Source organism: Molothrus aeneus, chromosome 13 (genome assembly GCF_037042795.1).
Source record: "Molothrus aeneus isolate 106 chromosome 13, BPBGC_Maene_1.0, whole genome shotgun sequence".
NCBI lineage: Eukaryota > Metazoa > Chordata > Aves > Passeriformes > Icteridae > Molothrus > Molothrus aeneus.
Genome location: NC_089658.1, coordinates 18,575,672 through 18,598,587, shown reverse-complemented (window position 1 = coordinate 18,598,587; position 22,916 = coordinate 18,575,672). Strand labels below are relative to the sequence as shown.

At 45.3% G+C, this 22,916-nt stretch overlaps 2 protein-coding genes and 1 non-coding gene across 4 annotated transcripts; 2 read left to right on the top strand and 1 right to left on the bottom strand.

Moving 5' to 3' along the window:
- Positions 1-1,342: 1,342 nt before the first annotated feature.
- On the top strand, positions 1,343-7,746 carry TIPIN (TIMELESS interacting protein). Of its 2 annotated transcripts, none has more exons than XM_066558590.1 (8): positions 1,343-1,662; positions 2,020-2,178; positions 2,592-2,685; positions 2,926-3,001; positions 4,203-4,325; positions 4,873-4,936; positions 6,748-6,945; positions 7,239-7,746. In XM_066558590.1, the coding sequence occupies exons 2-8, from the start codon at positions 2,046-2,048 to the stop codon at positions 7,391-7,393; spliced, it is 843 nt and encodes a 280-aa protein (XP_066414687.1). In that variant the 5' UTR covers positions 1,343-1,662; positions 2,020-2,045; the 3' UTR covers positions 7,394-7,746. The 2 variants fall into 2 exon arrangements, with proteins under 2 accessions (XP_066414687.1, XP_066414686.1); XM_066558589.1 differs by having other exon boundaries at positions 6,745-6,945.
- LOC136562393 (small Cajal body-specific RNA 14) lies at positions 5,805-5,939 on the top strand. The gene has a single exon (XR_010784510.1). It is a non-coding gene; the product is annotated as a small Cajal body-specific RNA 14 (non-coding RNA).
- A 496-nt stretch (positions 7,747-8,242) lies between the features above and the next one.
- DIS3L (DIS3 like exosome 3'-5' exoribonuclease) lies at positions 8,243-22,357 on the bottom strand. The gene is made up of 17 exons (XM_066558588.1): positions 22,210-22,357; positions 19,586-19,739; positions 18,708-18,836; positions 18,038-18,173; positions 17,153-17,329; positions 16,156-16,234; positions 15,119-15,298; positions 14,397-14,566; positions 13,926-14,087; positions 12,996-13,243; positions 12,189-12,281; positions 11,100-11,633; positions 10,305-10,459; positions 10,039-10,217; positions 9,563-9,708; positions 8,843-9,017; positions 8,243-8,771 (listed from the first exon to the last, which is right to left on the bottom strand). Exons 1-17 carry the CDS (start codon positions 22,352-22,354, stop codon positions 8,460-8,462), a joined length of 3,174 nt encoding a protein of 1,057 aa, XP_066414685.1. The 5' UTR covers positions 22,355-22,357; the 3' UTR covers positions 8,243-8,459.
- Positions 22,358-22,916: the final 559 nt, after the last annotated feature.

Below are 22,916 nucleotides of genomic sequence, written 5' to 3'. Positions count from 1 at the left end.
ATATTTAATATATTCTTGATTATAAAAGATGCTGCAATTGTGAATACACGTTTTAAACATTTACTGTTAAAAGAATTTTAACCAGAAGGTAACTGCAATTGATTTTGTCGTACTAGAAAGAATACATTAAATTACCAGAAACATTGTATGTCAAATTTGAATTTATAGAGAAATAAGGGAAAACCAATTCCTTTAATGAATTAATATTTTGCATTAATTTATATAGTTTTGTTTAAACAAAAAAGAGACCATAATTTAAGTCAGATACACTTCTATGGACTGAGCTGTAAAAATATGAGAACAATTTACAGCTCCAGCTGCTTTGGAGACAGGAGCCTGGAGCCTCTGCTGTTGTCCCTGCAGCCCAGATCCTTACATGGCATTTTATGTGCACAGCTGCCAAACCTCTGAGGGCTCGGTGTATTTATTTCAGCCTGGACAACTGCAAACTGTTCAGTTGTCAATTCCCAGAGGGCTTTGTCTGGAGAATATCTCAGGATGGCTCTGTCCTGGTCCTGGGCTGAGCCAGGGTGGGCAATCCCTGACCTGCACTGGGAGCAGTGTGGCCACAGCAGCAGGGCACTGTTGTTTTGCATTACTGCATTTTTATTTTTATTTCCCCTAATAAAGAACTGTTATTCCTACTTCCACATCTTGGCCCCTCAATTTCAAAATTATAATAATTTGAAGGGAGGAGATTTGCATTTTCCATTTCAAGAGAAGCTCCTACCTTCCTTAGCAGAGACCTGTCCTTTCAAACCAGGGAGGGGAACGGAGCTGGAAAAGAGCTGGAGCCCCAGGAGAGGCTGAGGGAGCTGGGATTGTTCAGCCTGGAGCAGCCTTGGGGTGACCTGTGCCCTTCCAGTTCATGAGGGGACCTTACAGGAAGGATGGAGAGGGGCTGTCTACAAGGATCTGGAGAGACAGGACAAGGGGCAATGGCTTCAAGTTGACAAAGTAAGTTTAGATGGGATATTAGGATGAAATTCTGGGATATTAGGATGAAATTCCTCCTTGAGATGGTGGTGCAGCCATGCAGCCAGGTTGCCCAGAACAGCTGTTGTATCCCTGACATGTCCAAAGCCAGGTTAGACAGGGCTTAGAGAAAGCTGAGGTAGTGGAAGGTGTCCCTGCCGAGAGCAGGGGGTTGGAATGCGAATGAGGTGCTCTGTAATGTCCTCTCCCACCCAGAGCATTCCAGGACTCCATAGTCCCGGGATCGCCTCAGCCGCCTCGCCCCGCCCGCTGCGTTTTGGCGCCAAAACCCCTGAGCCGCCGCCTTCGGGAGCTCGCGAGACTCGGGGCTCTCGCGGGACCCGGCGCGCGCGGGGGCGGCCCCGGCCCCTCAGCCCGGCCCCGCTCCGGCCGGAGCCGCTCCTGAAGCGGAGAAGCAGAGAAACAGAGCTGCGCCTGCTACTGCCTCAGCCCGGGGCCGCTCCGGAGAGCGCTCCTGAGACAGAGGGACAGAGCCATTCCTGCCACCGCCTCAGCTGCCATCGCCTCAGGCCAGCCCCGCTCCAGAGACCGCTCCTGAAACAGAGGAACCGAACCATTCCTGCCGCCGCCTCAGCCCAGCCCGCTCCGGCCGGGGGCTCTGGGTCAGCTGCACTGGAGCAGCCGGGAAAGGGGACTGCTCCTCCTCCAGAGCGCGTTTCGGAGTAGGTGAGCGCGCTGTAAATTTGGGGAATTGCCACTCCACCCCCCGAGGCTTTGGTGGGGGATGTGAGTGCCACGCGGCTCCATGGATGAGCGCTGTGGTCAGCAATCCACTTATTTTGGTTAATTCCTGCCACTCCCAAGTAACTTGACGAGTTGGAACATCACAAACCCTTGTTTTATTCGGCTCAGCAAGGCTGGGTTGTGTTATCCTCTGTATGGTATCTGCTGTTTAATTTGTATGACGATCTGGTTGGCAGACCTTTTCCTGAAAAAGCTGTACATGTTGTATATAATTGACGTTTATCCGCTTCTGTGGCAGCCTCGCTGCTGCTCTTTAAACGCTTTTGTTGTTTTCTGCAGGAGGGGAAAAAGGCTTCTTTGTGGCAATGCTAGATCCTTTAGAGAACAACTTGTTTGATCTTCCTGATTATGAGAACACAGAAGACGAAACATTCCCACCTCTTCCACCTCCCGCCTCTCCGGGGAGAGACGATGCAGAGTGGGCTCAGGCTAATGGAGGTGAGCACCCGGGACCCCTAAAAGTCCCATTCTAATGCTGTGCAGTCGAAATTAGTGGTGTTGGACTTCGGTGCATTAAAATAGGCGGAAAACAAACTGTAAATTTAAATTGTTAATCACGAGATGCTTTCCAGCTTGTGGGAAAACTTTATTTTTGTGGAATCCATGGAAATTTGTGCAGAAAGGAATCTTCATTAAACTCTAGCTCTTCTGACAAAATGTTTCTACAAATAATTGTACAGCAGTGATCTATAGTTTACTCTTTATGACTTGGCTTTTCGAAGAGATAAAAGTATTGGATGCACTCTCAATGCACTTATCAGAAATATGAGTAGAAACTTAAAATGTACACAATACAATCCTAGATGATGGCAATTGTTTGAATACTTAAATGATGCTGTTTTCTTCTCCAGATCCAGATGGAAACCAGCAGTCCCAACCAAAGGATTCTGCTGTGACCACACAAAAGGCAGTAAAAAGACCAAGGCCTAGATTAGATGCCCAAAGGTAACTTTATACAGAATATTTCTTTGTGTGCTAAGTTTGATGTAGGGCTGTGGGAGAAAATTATTAAGGTACCTCTAAAACTGGTGTGAGTTCTTTATAATCAACAGAAAGAATCCAAGCTTTAGGTTGTTTCAAGCAAAGTGAGTGTTTTTTCTTTGTTTGTTTTTTTTTTTTTTTTTTTACTTGTTAATTGAAAGAAGAAAGTGGGTATCAAATAACTCCCCCATTTCCTATTCCCAGGTTAACTTCAGAAAGAGGGCTCCCAGCTCTGAGACACATGTTTGACAACGTCAAGTTCAAGGGCAAAGGGCACGAGGTAAGAGCTGGTGAGCTTTGTTTTGTTTCCTGGGAGGTGAATGTAGGTTTGCTGGAGTGCTGTCCATGTGATATGGGGAGCATTGATAGGACTCTTGCTGGCCAGTTTTCCAGCAGTACCTGACAAGCCCTGATGGAGTTTGGAGCTGCAAATTTTAAAACAAACATGAAATGCTTTAAAAAAAAATCCATATTTTGATGATAGAATACTTTTCCTCAACTCTAAAAGTAGAATATCCCATCTGTGACTCTTGTATTGTCCATACTAGCAGGGTTTTGAATCCCAAGGTTTTTAAAAAAAAGTGTGACACAGCACTTGAGCAAAGAGAAAGCAGGACTTCCTCTACAAGCTTTCTTATTGTTTTGGGTGCACTTCAACATGCAGAGCTTACTTTCCTTTACATACCATTCTAGAGTTGGTTGTAGACAGGGGAGGGTCGGTCTCTTCTCCCAAGCAGCAAACAGTAGGACAAGAGGAAACAGCCTCATGTTGTGCTAAGGGAGATTTAGGTTGGTTGTTAGGGGAGATTTCTTCACCAGCAGTGTTGTCCAGCCCTGGGCAGCCTGTGCTGTGGAGTCAGCATCTCCAGAGAGATTTAAAAGACCTCCAAATGTGACACTTGGGGACATGTTTTACTGGTGGCTTTGGCAGTGCTGGGCTGTGGCTGGACTCGGTGATCTTTGAGGACTTTTCCAACCCAAACAATTCCATGATTCTCCTGGCACACTTCAAGAACACCTGTGCATCTCTGGTTTGTGTTCTCATTACCACTGGAGCACCCAGGAACTGGGCAGTAGTGCTGAAACGTGCAAAAACCTTTCCTAGATCAGCCTAATTTGATGTATCTGCATTCTAAACATCAGGAGCAGTGTCAGCTGTGCCCCTGTGGATTTATTTCAGCCTGAGTCAGCCCTGGTTGTTTAAGGACAGTGCTTCAGGACCTGTGTAAGAGCAGATGTTTTACAGGATATGCAGATGCTCCCCTGGACTTGTGTCAGTGCTGTTCTCACAGCCTGAGCCTCCACTGACATGGCTGTGGGAGGAGGAAGGAAAGGTTCCCCCCACGTTGGTTCTGCTGACGTTTTGCAGAGACTGTCAGGCTGCAGATGCTCCATGTGTTCAGGAACTGCTGCCCCATTGCCCTCTGCAGTCTCCCCTCTCTGTCAGCTTTAGCAGCTGGGTGTTGTCTTTCCTGCTCCAGGCAGAGGACCTGAAGACTCTGATCCAACACATGGAGCACTGGGCTCACAGACTGTTCCCAAAACTGCAGTTTGAGGATTTTATTGACGTAGTGGAGTCCTTGGGAAACAAAAAGGAAGTTCAGGTATGTATTTCTGTCAGCTCTTCATGGTGTTTGGAATAGTGCAAGAGGTAGGTCTAGGGGATCAATTATGCAGCAAAAGAGGATTTAGGTTGTGCATACTGCTCAGAAGTGCAATGTTATTTAAATAAATTTCTCTCAATTTAGAGCTTTGTCTAGTATTTATGTTTATATTTAGATACAACCTTTCTTTATTTGAAATAATCCTCCAGAGAATTGGCTTCAGCATTTTCAGGCCATCTTTAACCACAGCCAAGTTGCTTAACCAGCTGGAACTGGTTAGGGCTTTGGCTTTTGTTTGGTTGATTTTTAATGTTTGAACCTGCAAAAGACGACTGATAAAGAATTCAGCTTCACCTGGCTGGGTGATAGGTGAAGGACTGGGAAGATGATCCCAGCACTGAAGGTCTGTGTGTCAAATAGACATGAAGTGAGAATATTTTTTCAGAGTAACAAAGTGTAAAATTGCTGTGGTTTTCCCATGCTCCCAAAGTTGAACATAAAAACCTGCTGCAGATGAAACACCAGTCTTTTAATGTCCCACCTGCAGACCTGCCTCAAGCGGATTAGACTTGATCTTCCTATTTTACATGAAGACTTCAAAAATAGTGAAGGTATGCTCTCTTTGCTATTTGTTCAGTTCTTCAATGCTTAAGATTATTTATTTCCCTTCCTACTGCCCAGAAGTGAATGATCATGATAGGCTTTTCCAGTGTAGAAGAAATTGTTGAGAGGTCTCTGCTTTAAAACCAGGCGTCTGTGAGTCTTATGATGACACAACTGAACTGGTACTTGACCATATATGTGTAAAAGTAAATAAAATTGCATGGTCTGCTGAAAGGAAATAGAAAATGGGATTAACCAGCACTGTTAGAAATATTCTTCCAAAAAACCCCTAAACGTGCAATTACTGAGCACACAGGTTTGTGTTGCACTCTCACATGAGTGCAGTCTGGAGAGCTCTTGGATCCTGTTAAAGCAAGAATCACCAACTCATGCTGATTATTGTGTGAGGAGTTGCAGTGCAGTCAGGGGCTGGTGGCCCTCATAGGCAGAGTGCCTGCTCATGCTGGGGGCACTGCTGTGTCTGTCAGAGCTGGCACACAGCTCTGGGAGAATTCCTTCTGCCAGGAGGATCAAAACCCAGCACCGAGGACCTAAGGCAAGAGTCTCTTCCAATCAGATAGAAATTAGACAAAACCAGTTTTTTAATTAAAGACGAAGTAGAATTCACATGGTAGTTTGTAAGAAACTTTAGCAGCAGAAAGGAGGGAATTTCATTGTCATTCCTAAGGATCTGTGCAGGGTTTTGCATTTCTACTGTCAGTCTCTCTTGAGAGCATTATCTGCCCACTGTCCCATTTGTCTCCACGTGAACCTCAGCCTCCAGCCCAGGCAGTGCTTGGGAGTGGTGGTGTGGATCAGTTGTGAGTGCAAACAGCTGGCCTGGGCTTTGGGGTGCCCTCGGGGCAGTGGTGACACGTGGCTGCCTTCCCTGCTGCTGCAGTGTGAGAGCTGCACTGCAGCCAGAGGCAGCCACGGACAGCAACACGAGTGGTTCCTGCCGACAGCGTCCGCAGAGAGATGCGATTGTTCTGTGCGATGGTTCCACACACTGCCCTGCCAGCCTGCAGGGAGCCCAGCTGCTCTCACCTGGGGGACTGTGTGAAATACAGCCTCAGGCTGGGCTGTTGTATTAACAACCCAACCTTTTTGTCAGCTCTCCTTTCTATTCACGGGCTTAAAGTGGTGCAGAGGCCTTGGGTGCTCTGCTGCTCTGTGGGTGGGTGAAGTTTGTCTGGCTGAACTGCCTCCACTTTGCATGTTTGAGTGCTGGCAGATGAGTAAATATCTCTGTAATAGAGCACACTGAATTCAGAACTGAGTACTCAATGTGTTCAGACTTCTGATTCACAGAATTTTGGATTGGTGTGGGTGGGAAGGGACCTTAAAACCCATCCTGTTCCATCCCCTGCCATCCTCACGTTCAATTAGTGTCATACAGCCTGGCCTTGAAAGGTTGGAATTCCTGTAGGACTCCTGCCACTTTCTAAAGGACTGTTTTATTAGTAGTGTTGGGAGGAAAATGACCTGGCCCTAAGGATTGCCTGGATTTCCTGTCCCTTTTGACCCTTCAAGCTGATGTTGCTAACTCAGTACACAGAGCTGTGCCTCTGCACTCAGGCATTGATTGTTGTGTGTGTGAGCTCTGAGCACTTGTGCCCTTTGAATATTGGGGATGTGGGCCTAGGCAGAAAATTTCCCATTAAAATTAAATTATGGAATGAGCTTCAGCTGTCAATACAAAATATCGAACACAGAAATGCTTTCAGAATATTCTCTTGACTGATGTGTTGTGGATCTCTGTGGATTTAAAGTGTTGATTCTGCCCCTCTTCCCTGTGCCACCCCTCCTTTTTAAGCAGAAGGAGAAGGGGCAAGCAATGGGCTGGATGCAGCTGCTGAAGATGCACATCCCCACTGTGGCAGTGCAGAGGAGCTGATTTCCCTGCCTGGGCCGAGTCTGACGGAGGAGCAGCAGGAGCGGATGAAGAAGAACCGGCAGCTGGCCCTGGAGCGGAGGCAGGCGCGGCTGCAGGGCCTCAGCCAGTCCCAGCACCAGGGTAAGGACCCCATTGCTGTGGGAACAGGGAGGGCAGGGGCCTGAGCTGCTGCTCACGGCCCTGATGGCTTTCCTAGGAAGTGCTGCAATGTGCAACTCTCACATTTCAACAGTTTTCCTGCAGCTAAACTCCCTGGTGCTTGTACCAAGCTGTGACAGCTTTGTCTCTGGTGAAGTGCAACTCTTATCTCTGAGCTGCCTTTGCCACAGCCTGGGATTCTGGTGATGGAAGCATCAGTTGAACACAGCAATGGTATCTTATCTGCTCATGGTTTTTCTTTTTTTTCCCAACAGAGCTCCCCAGCAGTTATTCAGAAGAGGAGTTTGACAGCCCAGTTGCTCAGGATCCCCCTGACCTCACTGAAGACACTCAGGTTCCTGCAGCCAAGGATGCTCCCACAGAAGAAGATGGAGATGATGAATTGGGACGTGCCAGGGAAGAGCAGTAGCTCCCCACACCGTGAATGCCTTTCTTGACCAAAAGACCCCCCTGCTTTAAGTACTGTCATTATACTGAAACGTTGCTGGCTCTTGGCACTCCAGAAGCTTCAGGGAAGTGTTTCCCATGGCAGCACTGAAGGACAGAACTCTTCCCTGGAAGCTGCAGAGGAGCAGCTCCATATACCAGGAAACAGAACAAAGTTCTTCAGCTGCACTTGAGCCATCTTTTCCACCTCCCAAAACGTTTTCTAGGAAATGTTTGAGTTTTTGGACCTATTTGAATAGAGTTTATAATTTATCTTAATGAACTGGGATGTTAATGGATTAGGTTGCTATTAAAGGTGTGTTTGGGTTTTTTTAAGAGGTCTTTTAACGGGGGTACTGTTTTTTTTTTAACTGCTTATCCATTACTTATATATTTTTCATATAAAATGGAAGCTATTATCAAACCTGAAATTCTTGTATGAGGCTGCTACAAGGCCGGGGCTCCCACACTTCCCCTTCTCTCCCCAGACAAGCACCTCCCCTCAGGGAATGAGACCTTCCTTCTCCTGATCCTGCTCTGCTTGAGCCTCTGCTTCATTCTCAGAGTCCTGGTTTTCCTTACACAACAGCTTTTCTCTTTTTAGATTCAAGAGGAATCACCCCTTCTAATAAAGGGGTAAAAATGACTGAATTTCTACACACTGAATTAAGCCACTACCCTCAGGGCAACAGGTGTTACTTCATGAAGGAATTTGCTTTTTCTATCCTTGTAGGGAAGAAGGAAGTATTTAGGTTTTAAGAACTTAATTTGTGGACAACATAGGCAAAGTAATTTTTGGAATGACTTTTGAAAGAATTCACATCACACTGTCTTTAGTCTGAAATATTAGCTTTATCAGGTATAAAATATTTTCATAACTCATCCATACTCATAATCAGATAAAAATAATCCTTATTTAAAATATACATTTAGCTTCTTACTGAAAGGACTCTTGAATATCTAAATAAACTGCTTTTTTAAAGATCCCCAAGCACTTGTGCACAGTGAACAGGAGTGGGACAGCCCAGCAGCTGGGGGCAGGTCCCAGTTCAAGTCCTGATGTCCTCTGTCACATCCAGCAGTGCCAGCTCCCGGATCTCCTCCAGCAGCTGGTACAGGCTGGGCCCCTTGGTCTGGCAGAACTCCAGGGACTCCTCATCCATCACTTCCAGCCTGGCTCCGTCCTGGGCACGCTGGGCCTCCTCTGCAGACTGGCTGACTTCCTTCACCAGGTCAGACTTCACCACGTGGAGGCTCTTGTGGGCAGCCTCGGTGTCCGCAGTGTGGTGCGGTGCGTTCCTGATGATCTCCAGCTTGATGGTTTCAGCGTGGCAGCGGGAACTCTGCACAAGGATTCTCACCTGCAAAGCAATACTGTGTTCAAATTTCTGATGGTGCCATTTCCTTTCCTCTCCTCAGATGAGATACTCACTGTGATGTGATCGAAAAGGCTCAAGGTCATCGAGTCTCCAGCAGCTGTAGTGGAGGTGATTTTATGCTGAGAGCGATGGAGGGATCCAGGCTTCCACTGGCAGCTCCCAGCCCCTTGGCAGGAGATGACCAAGCCCTCTTTGTTTTTCATGTAGGCTGCACCTTTGATTCCATACCTACAGAAGAGCAGAGAGAAGCTGTTCTAACCATTTTCAGGTCTCTTAGCTTTGAATCCCACAGGCTGGCTGGGATTGTAGAAAAGCAACAGGAAGGGGCAGGCACGGCAGCCGGCTGATAATCCTGCCTCAGGAACAGGATAGGTGGTGTTAAAGAAACCCAGACATGAAAACAGCATGGAGACAGTGACTGAAATGTTTTGACAGCAGCGTAGCAGAAGTGAAATAGTCAGTGATCCATTATCTTAGTGCTGGGTGGGGCCTGGAATGGATCAGTGATGGGAGAAGAGCAGCTTTACAGGTTTTTCCAGCCAGACGGTGAGGAGACAGTTCTCCATTTTAAAAGAAGCTCCTTAAGAGCTCCTTTTAGAGCAGCAGCGTGTTTGCCCTGGGTTCTCTGTAAGGCACCAGCCTTTTCTGGCTGGGGAGGCTCTTAAGCCAGCCCCGTGGAATGCTGGAGATGCCAGGTGTGAAGTGAGCTGTGCCAGGCCGTGCCCTCCCGGCACTCCAGCAGCAGCAGGTGTCCCTCCCAGCCCCGGGCTCACCGTGGCACGAAGACCAGCACGCCGTTGGTGCGGATGGAGTAGATGACCCCGTCGGCCACGCAGCGCTCGTCGCTCTCGGCGCTCCTGTCTCGGAAGTACATGCACTGGAAGAGCTCTGTGGACTGCTTCTGAGCACGCTGGGCTGCCTGTGAGCACCCCACACACACACACGGACAAAAACCTACGTAAATATTCCAACAAGCATCTCTGCCTTTGACTTCCACAGCTGCTTTTGCCCATTATTTAATCTCTTACCTGTCCCCAAGAAAAATTACATCTAAAACAAAATCCTACCTGCAGTGTAAATGAAGTATGAACACTTTTACTACCACTCTCAGAAGAAAACTGATATTTAGAAAAACCTCAAAGCACTACAAATAAAAGTAAAGTGATGCTCTTAATTCACAAAAGCCACAGTCAGGAGTGGTACCCCATTCCCTAGGGCACCATGGAGACTCCCAGAAGGACACCCTTACCCGGTTCCTGTTATTGATGTGTCTGCACAATTCCTCCAGGTCCTTGTTGCTGATGATGTTATCCTTCACATCCCCCATGGTTCCCCTCAGGGTCGCTGCCATCAGCAGCCTGTGCACAACGATGTCAGCGTATCTCCTGATGGGAGAAGTGAAGTGAGTGTACTTCTCCAGGGCCAGCCCTGCCAAGAGAGAGGAACACAGATGAGCAGTCAAAGCCTCCCCCAACAGTTCAGAAATCACAGAACGGCAGGAAAGTGGCCAGATACCATAGTGATGAAACTGCTCCTCGGGACAAGAGCCAGTTGAGAAGTAGAGGGCATTGGACATGGCGTGGGTGGCCATGGAGCGCAGCAGTTTGTTCACAATGGGGTCCGAGGGGTCGTTTGCTCTGTCCAGGGACTCGGCCAAAGCCTTGTTAGACCTGGCAAAAAGGTGTTAATTCCAAAGAAAATGACACCAGCCCTGGTTATAATGGCTCACAGTTAACAACAGCATAAAACCCACACAGATGTTAATAGTTATTAATAAAAAAAATGGCAAGCAGAGTGATACTGAAACTCTAAATGCAATTTAGTAACAGCTCTGCTCTAAGAAAATGTTTAGAAAAATCCCAGTTTTCACTCAGTTGTCTGCTGCAACTGATGCCCTTTACCATGGCCTTCTCATCTTATCTTGCCCAAGTAATTATGAATTATTTTGAGTCATTTAAAATGACTACATTGCACAGAATTCACCGAATTTAAATCAGTACTCTCTTACACAGGAAATACAGTGCAAACAAGGCCACTGCAGAGCTTGACCACCGCACAGTGACTGAACAAATGTTTTGTCTGGGTATGTCTAAAATTAATCAGCCACTGCCATTTGGATTACACCCAGCAGAATGCAGGCAGCTTCTCCTGGTCAGAACATCATCAGAAAGGTTCTGATAGAACTCCTTTTAAGAACTGCTATGCAGTGTCCCTTAACATTGATACTCAGAGCTGGAATTGTTTAACAATACCATGGCCAAACAGTTAATTGCTTAACATCAATTACAGAACTTTAGTAATAAAAGCTACCGTGTGTCTATTGAGAAGCCTTTGGCACTGGCACACTCCCGAAGCTCAGTGAAGAATTCCTGGCGTGGTGGAGGGTGCTGCCGCAGCAGAGCTTGGTGGGGGAAATCCTCGGAAATCCTTTTCGCCACCCAGTGGTTGGCCAGGATCATGCATTCCGCCACCGTCTCGTGCACTTCCAGCGGCTGCTTGGGGATGAGGTCATGGATGTTCCGTTTGTCATCCAGCTGCACTCGGATCTCGATCCCCTCCAGCTCCAGCGCGCCGCAGCGGTCCCGCTTGGCCCGGACGTGTCGCGCTATGTCGGTGAGCTTGGATATGGCCCAAACCAGCTCAGCCAGCTTCTGCTGCCTCGCTCCTTCATCCAGGCCTTTCAGCTCCAGGATGTCCCCCACGACACTGGTGTCCCCATCCAACAGTCCCTGGGCTGTCTCATACTCCAGCTTGTAGGCAGAGCGGATCAGGGTTCTGGTGTACTGAACCCTCAGCGTCTCGAACGATTCCTTCTCCAGCTCCCACAAGACGCTCACGGCGTATCTTAAAGACAACACCACAGAGTTCTGGAACAGTTCTGGTAGACCTAAACTCCCATTGCAAGCACATTCAACTCTTAGAAATTTATAGATTTAATTCTGGTTGTGGAAGCATCATTTTTTTTTTCTTCATGAAACCAGTGCTCAGCAACTACACCACTGAATAATGCATTTGCCTTTCAGTCTCATGCATCACAACTGAAATGAGCTACACAGCAGTATCTTCAATTCATCTGCTGAAGCACAGTACCTCTAAGGTATAAGGTCTCCTTTATGTTAGAGCAGAGCTACACTGTGATAGTTATTTTTATCCATTTTTATTTCATTAGTCAGATGCATCCACAATGAACATCTCTGTACCCTGAATGTCCTCATGCCAGCCTTGCATATCCTCATGCCAGCAGCCAACTGAGCCTGTAAATTGATATAAAAAGGTCTACAAAATTCACCCTACCTGTGGTAGAAGTGAAAGGTAACTTTTAATGTACACAGTTCTCCCAGTAATAATGCAAAATGACTTGTGGAAGTGTCCCTGCTGAGAACATCTCCCAAGCCCTACCTGTCCACGCCGCTGAGGAGGGAGCACAGGTCAGCGCTGAGCACGGAGGGCAGCATGTCATAGCGCCGGTCTGCCAGGTAATACGTGGTAGCCCTGGAACAAAACACAGCTGCTGCTCTGCCCACCCACAAACACTGCTCTACAGCCTGATGGGAAAAGGTTATTCCCACAGAACACTCACAGGTGCAATACCAAAGTCAAATTATTTAAATAGCTATTTGGACAGTACAGCCCTGATTTTGCCTTCCTTGGTATTTCAGCTGTCATTAAGGGCAGAACCAGGGCTGGACAAAATTTGCTCACTGAAGAGGTGACTTAATCAAACATCTCTGCTGCCTCCACATTATACTTCTTTGAATCTACAAAGAATACAGTTCATGAAGTGATTCAGCAGTTTAAGTTCAAGACACCGGCAATAAAAGAAAAAAGAGAATGAAATATTTGCACATTAAAAGACAAGATTGAATATTAAAACATAAGCCTGACAAATACCTCTGGAATTAATTCCATTTTGTGGGTGTTCATCTCCCTTGGAATGCAAACAAGTGGTTTTTAAAGGTACTTTAAGTCACAGATGTTAAATTTGACTATGAAGCAAAGAAGAGTGATCAGGGAAAATAAACTTGGATAGCTTTCTGGAAAATGTGTCCAAATAAAAGCAGAATGTCATTAGTTACCTAATAGTTGAATTGGCTTTAGTAAGACATGAAAGGTGAAAGCATGTTTCTTCCCTTCCAAAGTTTCCTTAGGGTAGCATCACAAACTTCTGAGCTCCATAAATTTTCTAATTTCCAGAAAATAACTGACCTTGCTCTGGCCTCAACATCAGTGTAGGAATTTGCTGCCACGAAGTGAGTCACATCTGCAATGTGCACCCCCAGCTCGAGGTTCCCGTTGGGCAGAGTCCTGACAGAGAGAGCATCATCCACATCCTCGCAGCCCTTGGGGTCAATGCTGAATATCAGGTGGGTATCTCTCAGGTCAAGGCGTTTTTTCACCTCCTCTGGACTCACTTTCCATGGATTCTTTGGAGAACTCACTGGCATTTCACTCATCTACAGAAATATTGTTGATGAACACAGATTTATGTATTTTCTACAAAAAGATGCCAACAATTAGGTTGAATTAGTTTTTCAAATTCTTCTTTTGTTTCATTTTACAAGTCCATTACGTATACTTTACAGAAAGGGTGGAAAACATTAAAAAGAATTCTATGTGTCTTAGCAACCAATGTTATTACTGTCATGATACTGCAGCTCTGGCAAATATAACCACTACATATTGGTTTTTTAGTCTTTTTCTTTCTATTAATTGTAGGTATAATCAAAATAGTTCTCTATGAAAGCTGGTTCCTCTCCCAGTTGAAAACAAAGTATTTAACACAATGATTTCAGTAGTATGAGGCCTTTAGGATCAGTAGCATAACCACATACTAAAGGCAGAAAAATCTTAAAAGTCTACCTCAAATTTGAATTAAGACTTTGTAATCTTCTCCTCACAGCAAAAGGATTATCTTAAAATCACTACTGACTTGAAAATCCATACTATCAATAGAACCACTGATCCAAGAGATTCCAGAAAAATGAAGTAAAATAATAATAAATGTTCATCTTTTAAAATGGGCTTTTCAAAAACCCACTGGCAACAAAGATGTCAAGCTGTAAGAGAGTCCCTCTCTTTGAGAAACAAGACCCTGGAAATGAACAGAAAAGAGTGGATCTGATCACAGAGACAAACCTGGATTTCTGAGAAAGGGGCAGCACAAATGCTGTTCTCCACCAGAATAGCTGCAATCTCCCCCTCGAGGTCCCCAATCCTGCCCAGCACTCTCACAAAGTGCCCGTTCGGGTACAGGGAAGTCGACTCCCAGGAATCGATGCGCACCACAACTCTGTACTCCTGCAGGGAGACAGCTCTGTCAGAGCAGCTCTGTGCTCCTGAGAAGCACAACTTACACCCCCAACACAACCTTACATTTAGCAGAAAAAACCCAAAGCAAGTGGTATGTAAGTGCTCAGGGCAGCTGGACTGTGGCCCAAATTCAGACCTCAAGCTTTGTTACCTGACAGGAGTTGAACACAATCCTTCAAGGCAGAAATGGAACCCTCCCAGATTCTGTTTTACCGTGGTTTTGTCAAGGAAAACATCATTAGAGCCTGTAACGCCCACCCAGCTTTGTAGGAACAGAGAACACTTCAGTTAAATTACCTGTAATGCCTCAGCCTGCTGAGTGCTGATCCGGATTTTGGGAATTCGGTAATCCCAAGGTGTTACAAGGACTTTCTGAGCATTTCTGCCCTGGGACTGGCTCTCTTCTTTAGAGGGGAAAGTGACCACATAATCCCTCCAGTTCTTCTGGATGATTCCAACTACTTTACCTTTAAATCAGGAACATTGTGCATTAAAGAATTAAACAGAACCAAGAAAGCAAATATGTGGGAATGCAGGAGATTCACTGCTTTGTAAAATCAACTGATGTGTCCCCAAATCTGTTACAACTGCCAACAACATATGGTGTGCAGACAATACAGTGTGTCATAAACTACTGTTGGCACAGGCAGATTTTAATGAGCTTTTATTTATGTGGAGACTAACTCATTGTATAGATTTCAACTGATACACAACATAAATTATTCAGAGATTCCTATTGCTGCTGAAATGTGGCCAATTCTAGTAATACAGAGAATTTTTAGTAGCAAAGAGCAAAACAAAACATGATTTCCCTACAAAAAGAAAATTAACCTCTTGAAACTTTTAGCTCTGACCTCAACAAACTTTTAAGATGCAGCTACAGCTGCAGAGTAATCATTTCAAACAAGACTCTAAGTTCCCATGGTACCCAGGCATGTCACATGGGGATGCTTTTTCACCTAACATTTTTTTTTCCCCATTATTTATCAGCAGGGAATTCAAAGGATGCTTCTCCTTACCTGTGGGCATAGGGTCACCCGTGGTGTCTGCAGGTGCTTTGTCCTCAGTCTCATTTTCACAGAGGGCAACAGTCCTTCCCTTCCATTCATGCACAGGCAGCAACTCAACCACAACCACATCCCCGTGGATTGCACGATTCCGAGCCTTGGTCCCATAAATAAGGATGTCACTTTGAAGTTCTGTATTTAAAATAAAAGGAAACAGAACTGGAATCTTCTAAAAAAAATCAAATCCCTCCATTCTTGGCAGCATTCTGCTGAAATAACAGAAAATGACTTTTCCAAAATGATTTCTTGCAAAAAGGACTACTGGTAAGAAATTAATACTAAAAGGAAATGAAAAGATTTTCCTCTTTTTTTTTAAGGATCTTTTAAGGAATTCTGTAAGTGAACTTTTGGATAAAAAGCAGCATAGGCTGGGATAAGTTCATTGTTCTCAGGCAGCAGCTATAAAAACAGCACAGTTAAATTGTGAAAGCCACTGCCACAGGATTCTGGGGAGGATTCAGAATAAAACAAGCTTTTAAAAAATAATGAGTATATTGAGCACTGGTTTGACTGCAGGGTCTGTCACAGGAACATTTGAAAGCAGTTATTAGTGAGAGCTGGGCCAGTGTGTCTGTGCAAGGGCAATGGACTGTTCCTTCAAAGGTACTGATTAGTAACTCGTGCCAGAGAGACAATCCTGGATCACTTTGGATCAGCTTGATCCAAAAGGCAATTTTCCAACTATGTTCACAAAGACCAGCTTCCTAACCTTGCCAACAGCTATGCAAACTCTTATTGCAGTCAAAGGAGTGGCCACCCGAGGCTAGAGCAAAGCACAGGGACAATTTGCAGCAGCATTTCCCTTCAGAGAGGTGCAGGCAAACAGGACAAGAGGCCAGAATGTGGCCAAAGGGGGTGAGAAAGAGGAAGGATTTCTCCTCACAGGTTCCACCCTCTGGTTAATCCTTCAGCCTCCTTTCTGCCCATGGGAACCACAGGCACTGCAGTGTCTCAGCCCTCAGCTGGTTTGGTAAGTGAACTCCTCTCACCTGTGTCTTTGCTGCCAGCCCCCTGAAGCCGAACAAAAGCTTCCAGCTGTGCTCGGTGCTTGTTGACATTCAGTGCACCCTGGAAGAGACCAACAAACCAACCAACGGGTGAAACACCCTAAAAATAGACAACTTTAAAGGATAACATTTTGGGGGTTACAGTTTTTTTGCATTATTACAGTTATTTTATTGATCCGTAGGTTATTTTGAACACAGCTGTTCTCTCTAAAGGGGGGAATGCAGGGTGTGGGACTTTAAGTGTTCACTTCTGGCAAAGTAAATTCTTTTAAATGCTGAATTTATTTGTAAGATGGTAAATGACATTTAACTCCAAGCACAGACAGTGCAAGATTACTTTTGCTGTCTGCCTTAGCAGAGAATCTGGCATTATTTCAACAAGAAAGAAAAGCTTCAGTCTTTCTGTTCATATTTTATTCCTGCCTCTGCTAAAGTTGCCAAGAAAGGAAAAAAATCACTGCCTCTAATTCTTTAAATTATTTCTAAAGGAAGGACACTTGTCTACCAACAATCCATATTAAGGCCCTGAACAGCCATAAACTGTAAATTAATTTCATTGACTGGGAGATCTCTGTGCAAATGAAGTTAGAACTGCTGCCTTTGCGCAGCACTATTTATATTTAAGAACAAGGTCTCGCTGCTTCAAATCACACCTGGTCTCTCAATTTACAGGTACATCACATATCAAGTTGAAGAAAAAACATAGCAAATTTCAAATCCTTAATAGCCAAATCTTACTTTAACTCTTCCAAGACAAAAAAAAAAATAAAAATACACATGTCACAATACAGCGTAGGGGAAATATTTTGAGAATCCTAAGAATTCTAATCCCTTCCATCCTCTTGTTTTTTGTTTTCTTTCCCTCTTCCCACCACAGCCATATTCCATATTTCTTTCTCTAATCACTCTATTTCAGGCAGCTCAAGGGATCAAGCACAAGACTGCATTGCTCTGTGTATGTTCTCTATGTAACAAATACCTGCAGGTATCTTCCAGACTTGATGCCAGCCTCCAGTACTTCCACAGGTAAGTGCTCAGGATATTCTTTTCCATGGTTCTCTTGGCTTTCACTCTCCCGCTCACGCCGAGCTTGGACTATGGAGTCAAAGAGCTCATGGGCAGCCTTCAGGTCAGGCCAGAAGTTATCCAAGTAATTCTGTAGGCACAAATAGAAGTAATCAGAAATGTACTCTGAGATCTCTGTTCTTTTAATAATGCATTTGGAAAGCCCATAGTGGACAGGATCTGTCTCACACTGTACCCAAATAACACAATGGTAATGATGAGTCTGCTCTAAGCCCCACAGATCTGTCCCAGGTTCAGCCTAATCCACTGCTAAATACAACAAAGGTCAATCAGTTTGGTGCAGCTTTTACTCAACATCCTTTCACAGCTGAACATGAACATCCCATGCCCAGATCCCACTGAGTACCAGTGGTATCAGAGATGGACACCAAAATGAAGAATGATCTTCTCAGACATCACTGCACCCTCAGCAGTCCAGGTAAGAACATTGTTAATGGGTATTTACAGTTGCTTATGGACTGCTTGCATTCCAGATTTAGGCAGCTGCCTGAGGGAACTGATCACTGCTCATCAATGGCAAATTCCTTAAAAACAAGGAAAAGGTCTCCTGAGAAAGATGACCTCTATCCTCACAGCTGCCTTTTATCTTTCCAGCTCTCTGCTTTTTTCTGAGATTCCCACAAGTGACATATTTGCTTGCTTTGATAAATGGAGATATGAGCTACCTCACAGTTTTATTGAATGTAAACTCTGGCATGATTTGCAATATACTTTAATGTACTTCCTTCATCATTTTGATGCAGCATAAAGGAAAGCTTTTATTTTTCTGGCATGTTACCTTGAAGGAAATCACAAACACTCCTTCTGTTTCATTTCCGTACTGCCTGATAGCATCTTCATCTTCTGTTACCATAACAACTGGCATCTGACCCAGGCAGTGATTGTGATACCAGGCTGCTGCATTGTAAATATTCCTAGAAAAGCAAAGTTTGAAATAAGACTTCTGGCACAGCTCATTTGCTACTTGCAAGATTTTGCTGGCTTTGTATAAACGAGATTTTGATTTAACACTCAGACTTTTGAGAGACATACACTAAGCTACAGAAATGTTTTTCTGCAAAAATGTTCCTGTACCATTCTTAAGCCCCACAAGAAGAGAGGAGAATAGAATGTTTCCTCCTCAGTACATCCACTTGTGCCCTGGCTGCAACACAACATGAAGTTCCTCTGAGTGACTGTAAAAAGCAGGCTGGAGATGCAAAGACTCTGATGCTACGGTGTGACTTTAAACTGATCCAGCTTTTTCTTTAGCATTATTGCATTTAGTTTAATTATATTTTGTCTATTTCCCTAGGAAAACAATGCTGATACTTGTATAATCATAAAGCATAATGCAGACTTGCAGTGCCTGTGAACTGTTGCAGAGCTCAGCAGAGCAAGAGCACAAACTCTCACATTCTTAAAATCACAATGCTGTGCAATGTGACACTGCAGAGGCTCAAACAAACCTGGTCTGCCACTTCTCCATGGATTCTCCCTTCTCCCTGGGCAGGTAGCAGTGCTGGTGGAATTCATTAGCAAACACAGTACAGTCGTGACGGGGATCCTTCAACAGATTCCGTAACTTGTTGTACTGCCTGCGATGAGAAAAGGTAAATATATTCTTGTGTCTGCTTTTGATAATGCTATTTTAACTCACTGTGAAAATACAGCTGAAAAACTCCAGGGAAATTACTGTCATGCACAGAGAAATGCACTCATTAAAGTACACCACTGATGATAAACCCTAAACCATCACCTGCAAGCAAACTTTATTAAGTTCCCTCATGAACACTTCTGATTTTAAACATACTTGTTTTCTACTGAGCCCCACAAAACACCCTAAATGTTCAGGAACTTGTTTTATTTGTCACTTTTGGGGCAAGGGCTATTACTTTAAAAGCCTTCATGCTTTAGAAATATGGGAAGGCCCTGAGAGCAAATTTTACTCTGAAATGCTATGGCAATGCCCAGGTTAATGTCTGGTGAGATAAGTATACCATACAATATTCATTGCTCCCCAAAGACAAATGCTCAGGCATCAATAGAGCAAACCTAAACCTGTCCATAATCTAGCTGTGGGCACATAATAGATCATTACTGCAAAGTCTAATGAATTCCTGCCACCAGCCATTTGATTAGTTAATAATGCTGCAGGTTTCATATTGCTCCTATCAAGTGAAAACTATGCCAGGCATTGATATCCATGGATCACAAAGGATCCCAGTCCTTCCCACTTCTGTAAAACTACACTGAGATGCTTGAAAGGCCTAAAAAATTATACATTTTATAAATCAGTATTTTTACTTCAATCTAAATAAAAAATAAGTTCTTATGGGATAAATACCTGCGTCCCTTCTGATGTTGCACAGCCTGACAAGCTGTTTGCATGAAAATAATTCCTTTCAGCTCCGGAAACTCCAGAATCTCCAGGTACTCCTGAACAACCTTGCAGTCAGGGACAACATAGTGTGTGACATCATCTGACAGCAATTTTCCATCTAGAAGATAATTCAGAGTTACAAGGTTCAAACTTTCAGTTGAAATAACGGTTTCTTGAAAATATTTCCTGATATAAGAAAATCCGAGTTGTGTCTCCTCAAATGGGAACATTTCTTTTTCTGATGAACAAAATTACAGCTATTATGGTTTAATTCTGTGGTCCATAAATTTGTGACAAAACCCTTTTGCATCCACTGATGCCAAAATTTAGTGCAAATTCTATCCAGAGGAGTGAAAAAGATCCACTTTCATTATGAAAAGGCTATCACTTAAAAGAGTGAAGGTTACAGTTCTTTCTCTGCTTCCATATGAAAAAGGGACTATACATTTGGCACAGAAAATCTTTTCATGGAATTTCTAAAGGCTGTAGAATTATGAGCAGTCCCTTTACCCTGCTCTCACAGCCCTCTCTGTTCAAACACACAATTTACAGCAGGCTCTTTACATAAAAGAGCACAGGAAAGGGTGCATGTAGAGAAAACCACTGCTACTGCAAAGAAAAGATGTTTTTAAACCTAAACTATCAACCATCAGTGTTAATTTTCTTTATACAGACTCTAGCCCTTAGGAATATGCCATCAAAATATCAGACACAACACATCACAGATGACATCTTAAAAAGTACCTCAAAATTCAAGAGTTTAATTGCTTTTGGTATTTCAAAGATTACCCAAAAGCTTTCAGATGGGAGGGGATCTCCACTGTATTTTTTCTTAAAATCTATTTACTATTTATTATAAACACTGAACTCACCACAGTGCAGACAAATTATACAGAATACAGCATATAGATATTGACAAGTCAGGTTATTTTTATTATTCCTTAGAAGCTGACACAGAAGGGACAATCTCTGAGCTGTGACCACAAGAAGTGTGAATCCAGCCAGCACAGTTGTGCACGCAGAAACTTGGCCTCACCTCGCACCGAAGGCTGATAATGGATGATGGCAGCAGATATACAAGAAAGCTAATATTTATTAATAATTCAGAAGAGCATTAGAAGTGAAGTGTCACTGGAAGATTTGGGAGCTGTGCCCATAGGAAGCTATCCTTGCCTAACCCATCCATCTGGAGCAGAATGACTCCCAGGCAGGCACAGCTCACCCTTACCAGCACCTGCTGATGGGATTTTTGCAGGCAGTCTCTCACAGGGCATGGAATAGATTTGCTCAGCACACTGTGTAGAGTCAGGAAGGAAAACAAATATTTCCCTCACATCTGGGTTACCTTGAATAATCACATAGGGACATATTCTGACAGTCACCTGTAGAACAATTTACATTTAAGTACAAAAGAGGGGGAGTTAGGCACAGCAGGAAAGGTTAGTTTTTTTCTGATATGTGCCTTTAATTTATCCTTGAGGAATTCACAACCAAATGCAGTATTTTAGGGAGCAGTAACTATCACTAGTCCTATACAGCAGTAATACACTATAATAATCTAAGTAATACACCTTCTGTCCTCAATTGCAACCTAAATCAAAAGTGAAAACATCTATGCCAATCATAGTTCCAAAGAAAAAAAAAAGTGTCACAATTCTCAACCTTTTCTTTCAGGCAAGACATTTGGTCGATTTCAACAGGGTAGATATTATGTTTGTTATTTACCAGTCATTTTCCTGCATCAAATAAATTGTGCTATTGAACAACAACAACAACAACCCCAACTGAAATATCAACCACAGCTCTGGTGATGATCTACGATGCACATAACAGCACCACAGTACGTAAAAACAACAACAAATGCAGACATCAGAGCCTGGCAGCCTTCCCGTGTCTGAAATGCCCTGATATAACACAGGCAATTACATTTAATTACTGAACAGAAATAGCTGCTGATGCAGAATTACAATGGCTTCATGAAAATGGCTTGGCCCCATTGTAATACTTAACAGGTATGTATAGAATTTAACTCATGCTATAAACCACCACCCTGCAGAAATTAATTCATTTTAAAGGATCTTTTAAAACAAGAGAAGTGTAAAAATTGAACAATCCTTTAGCCTTTTATCACTGCCAGTAAACTGTTCACAGTTAAACCCTCTAACAATCAACTCCTCGATTTCTTCCACTCTTAATGCCTCGTTGATTTCTCAGGATCTCGCTTTAAAGGAAAACCATTGGTACAGCCGTGATCTGTTCAGCACCATCCGGACACCCAAGGATGGGGATCACCCCTTCCCCTTCAGGGATAACCCTTGCCCGAAGATCATTCTCTGTCCTCAGGGGTTCCCCAGCTCAGGGATCACTCCTCACCCAGGGATCACCCCAGTTCAGGGACTGCCCCAGCTCAGGGGTCAGCTCTGCCCAGGGATCCCCCCAGCCCAGGGATCACTTTGTCCCCAGCTCTGCCCCCCGCACCCGCGGCCCCGGAGGACACCGCCCACCACCCCAGCGCGGCCCGCGGGCGATCCCGGCTCTGTCGGTGCTCGCCCCCGGCTCCCCCCAGACCCCTCACGGCGGAGCCTCACCGCGGGCGCAGGCGGCGCGGCACTGGGCGCTGCGGCACAGGGCGCTGCGGCACGGCACGTCGGGGCGCAGGTAGTGCTCCCGCACCACCCGCACGGTGCGGCCCTGCTGCCCCCGCAGCTGCAGCACCTTCTCCGTGCGGAGCATCGGGGCGGCGGGGACCCACCGGCAATGGCGGAGACCGGTGGGGACCGGCGGCCCCGAGGCCGCGACTGCCGGGGCGCCTGCGCGGGGCGGGGCGGGGCGCGGGGTCACAGCGCGGGGATCGGCTTCAACCGAGGGGCGGGAAGAGAGCGGGTGGGGCGGGCTGAGGGAACCAAGGCGGCCTGAGGGAACCGAGCGGAGGGACGAGTGGGAGCCAACTGAGGGAGCTAGGGCTAGAGCTAGGGCTAGAGCTAGAGCTGAGGGACAGCGGAAACGAGCTGAGGGAACCGGGCGGGATCGAGCTGTCGAACTGAGGGAACGGGGGCGGTCTGAGGGACGGGCGAGATCGAGCTGAGGGACTGGAGCCGGCGCTGAGGGACTGGAGCCGGCGCTGAGGGACAGACGGGACAAGCTGAGGGACAGCGGGGACGAGCTGAGGGAACCAGGGCGGCCCTGAGGGGCGGGCGGGAGCGGGCTGAGGGGGAGCCCGACCCGTGCAAGCCCTGAGGGAGCCCAGGCTTGTGTGGCTGGGCGAGCACCGAGGGCCGATTCCCTTCAAGTGAGG

Bases quoted from the DNA above. Each gene is read 5' to 3' on its own strand.
- DIS3L (XM_066558588.1), bottom strand. From the start codon at position 22,354: ATGCTCCGCACGGAGAAGGTGCTGCAGCTGCGGGGGCAGCAGGGCCGC. The intron at 16,235-17,152 runs GTATTTGTTACA...GGTCTCTTCCAG, and splicing joins AGTCTGGAAGATACCTGCAG to GGTGCACTGAATGTCAACAA. The intron at 10,460-11,099 runs GTAGCTTTTATT...CCTTTTTGCCAG, and splicing joins GGCTTCTCAATAGACACACG to GTCTAACAAGGCTTTGGCCG.
- TIPIN (XM_066558589.1), top strand. From the start codon at position 2,046: ATGCTAGATCCTTTAGAGAACAACTTGTTTGATCTTCCTGATTATGAG. The intron at 2,686-2,925 runs GTAACTTTATAC...TCCTATTCCCAG, and splicing joins CCTAGATTAGATGCCCAAAG to GTTAACTTCAGAAAGAGGGC. The intron at 4,937-6,744 runs GTATGCTCTCTT...CTCCTTTTTAAG, and splicing joins AGACTTCAAAAATAGTGAAG to CAGAAGGAGAAGGGGCAAGC.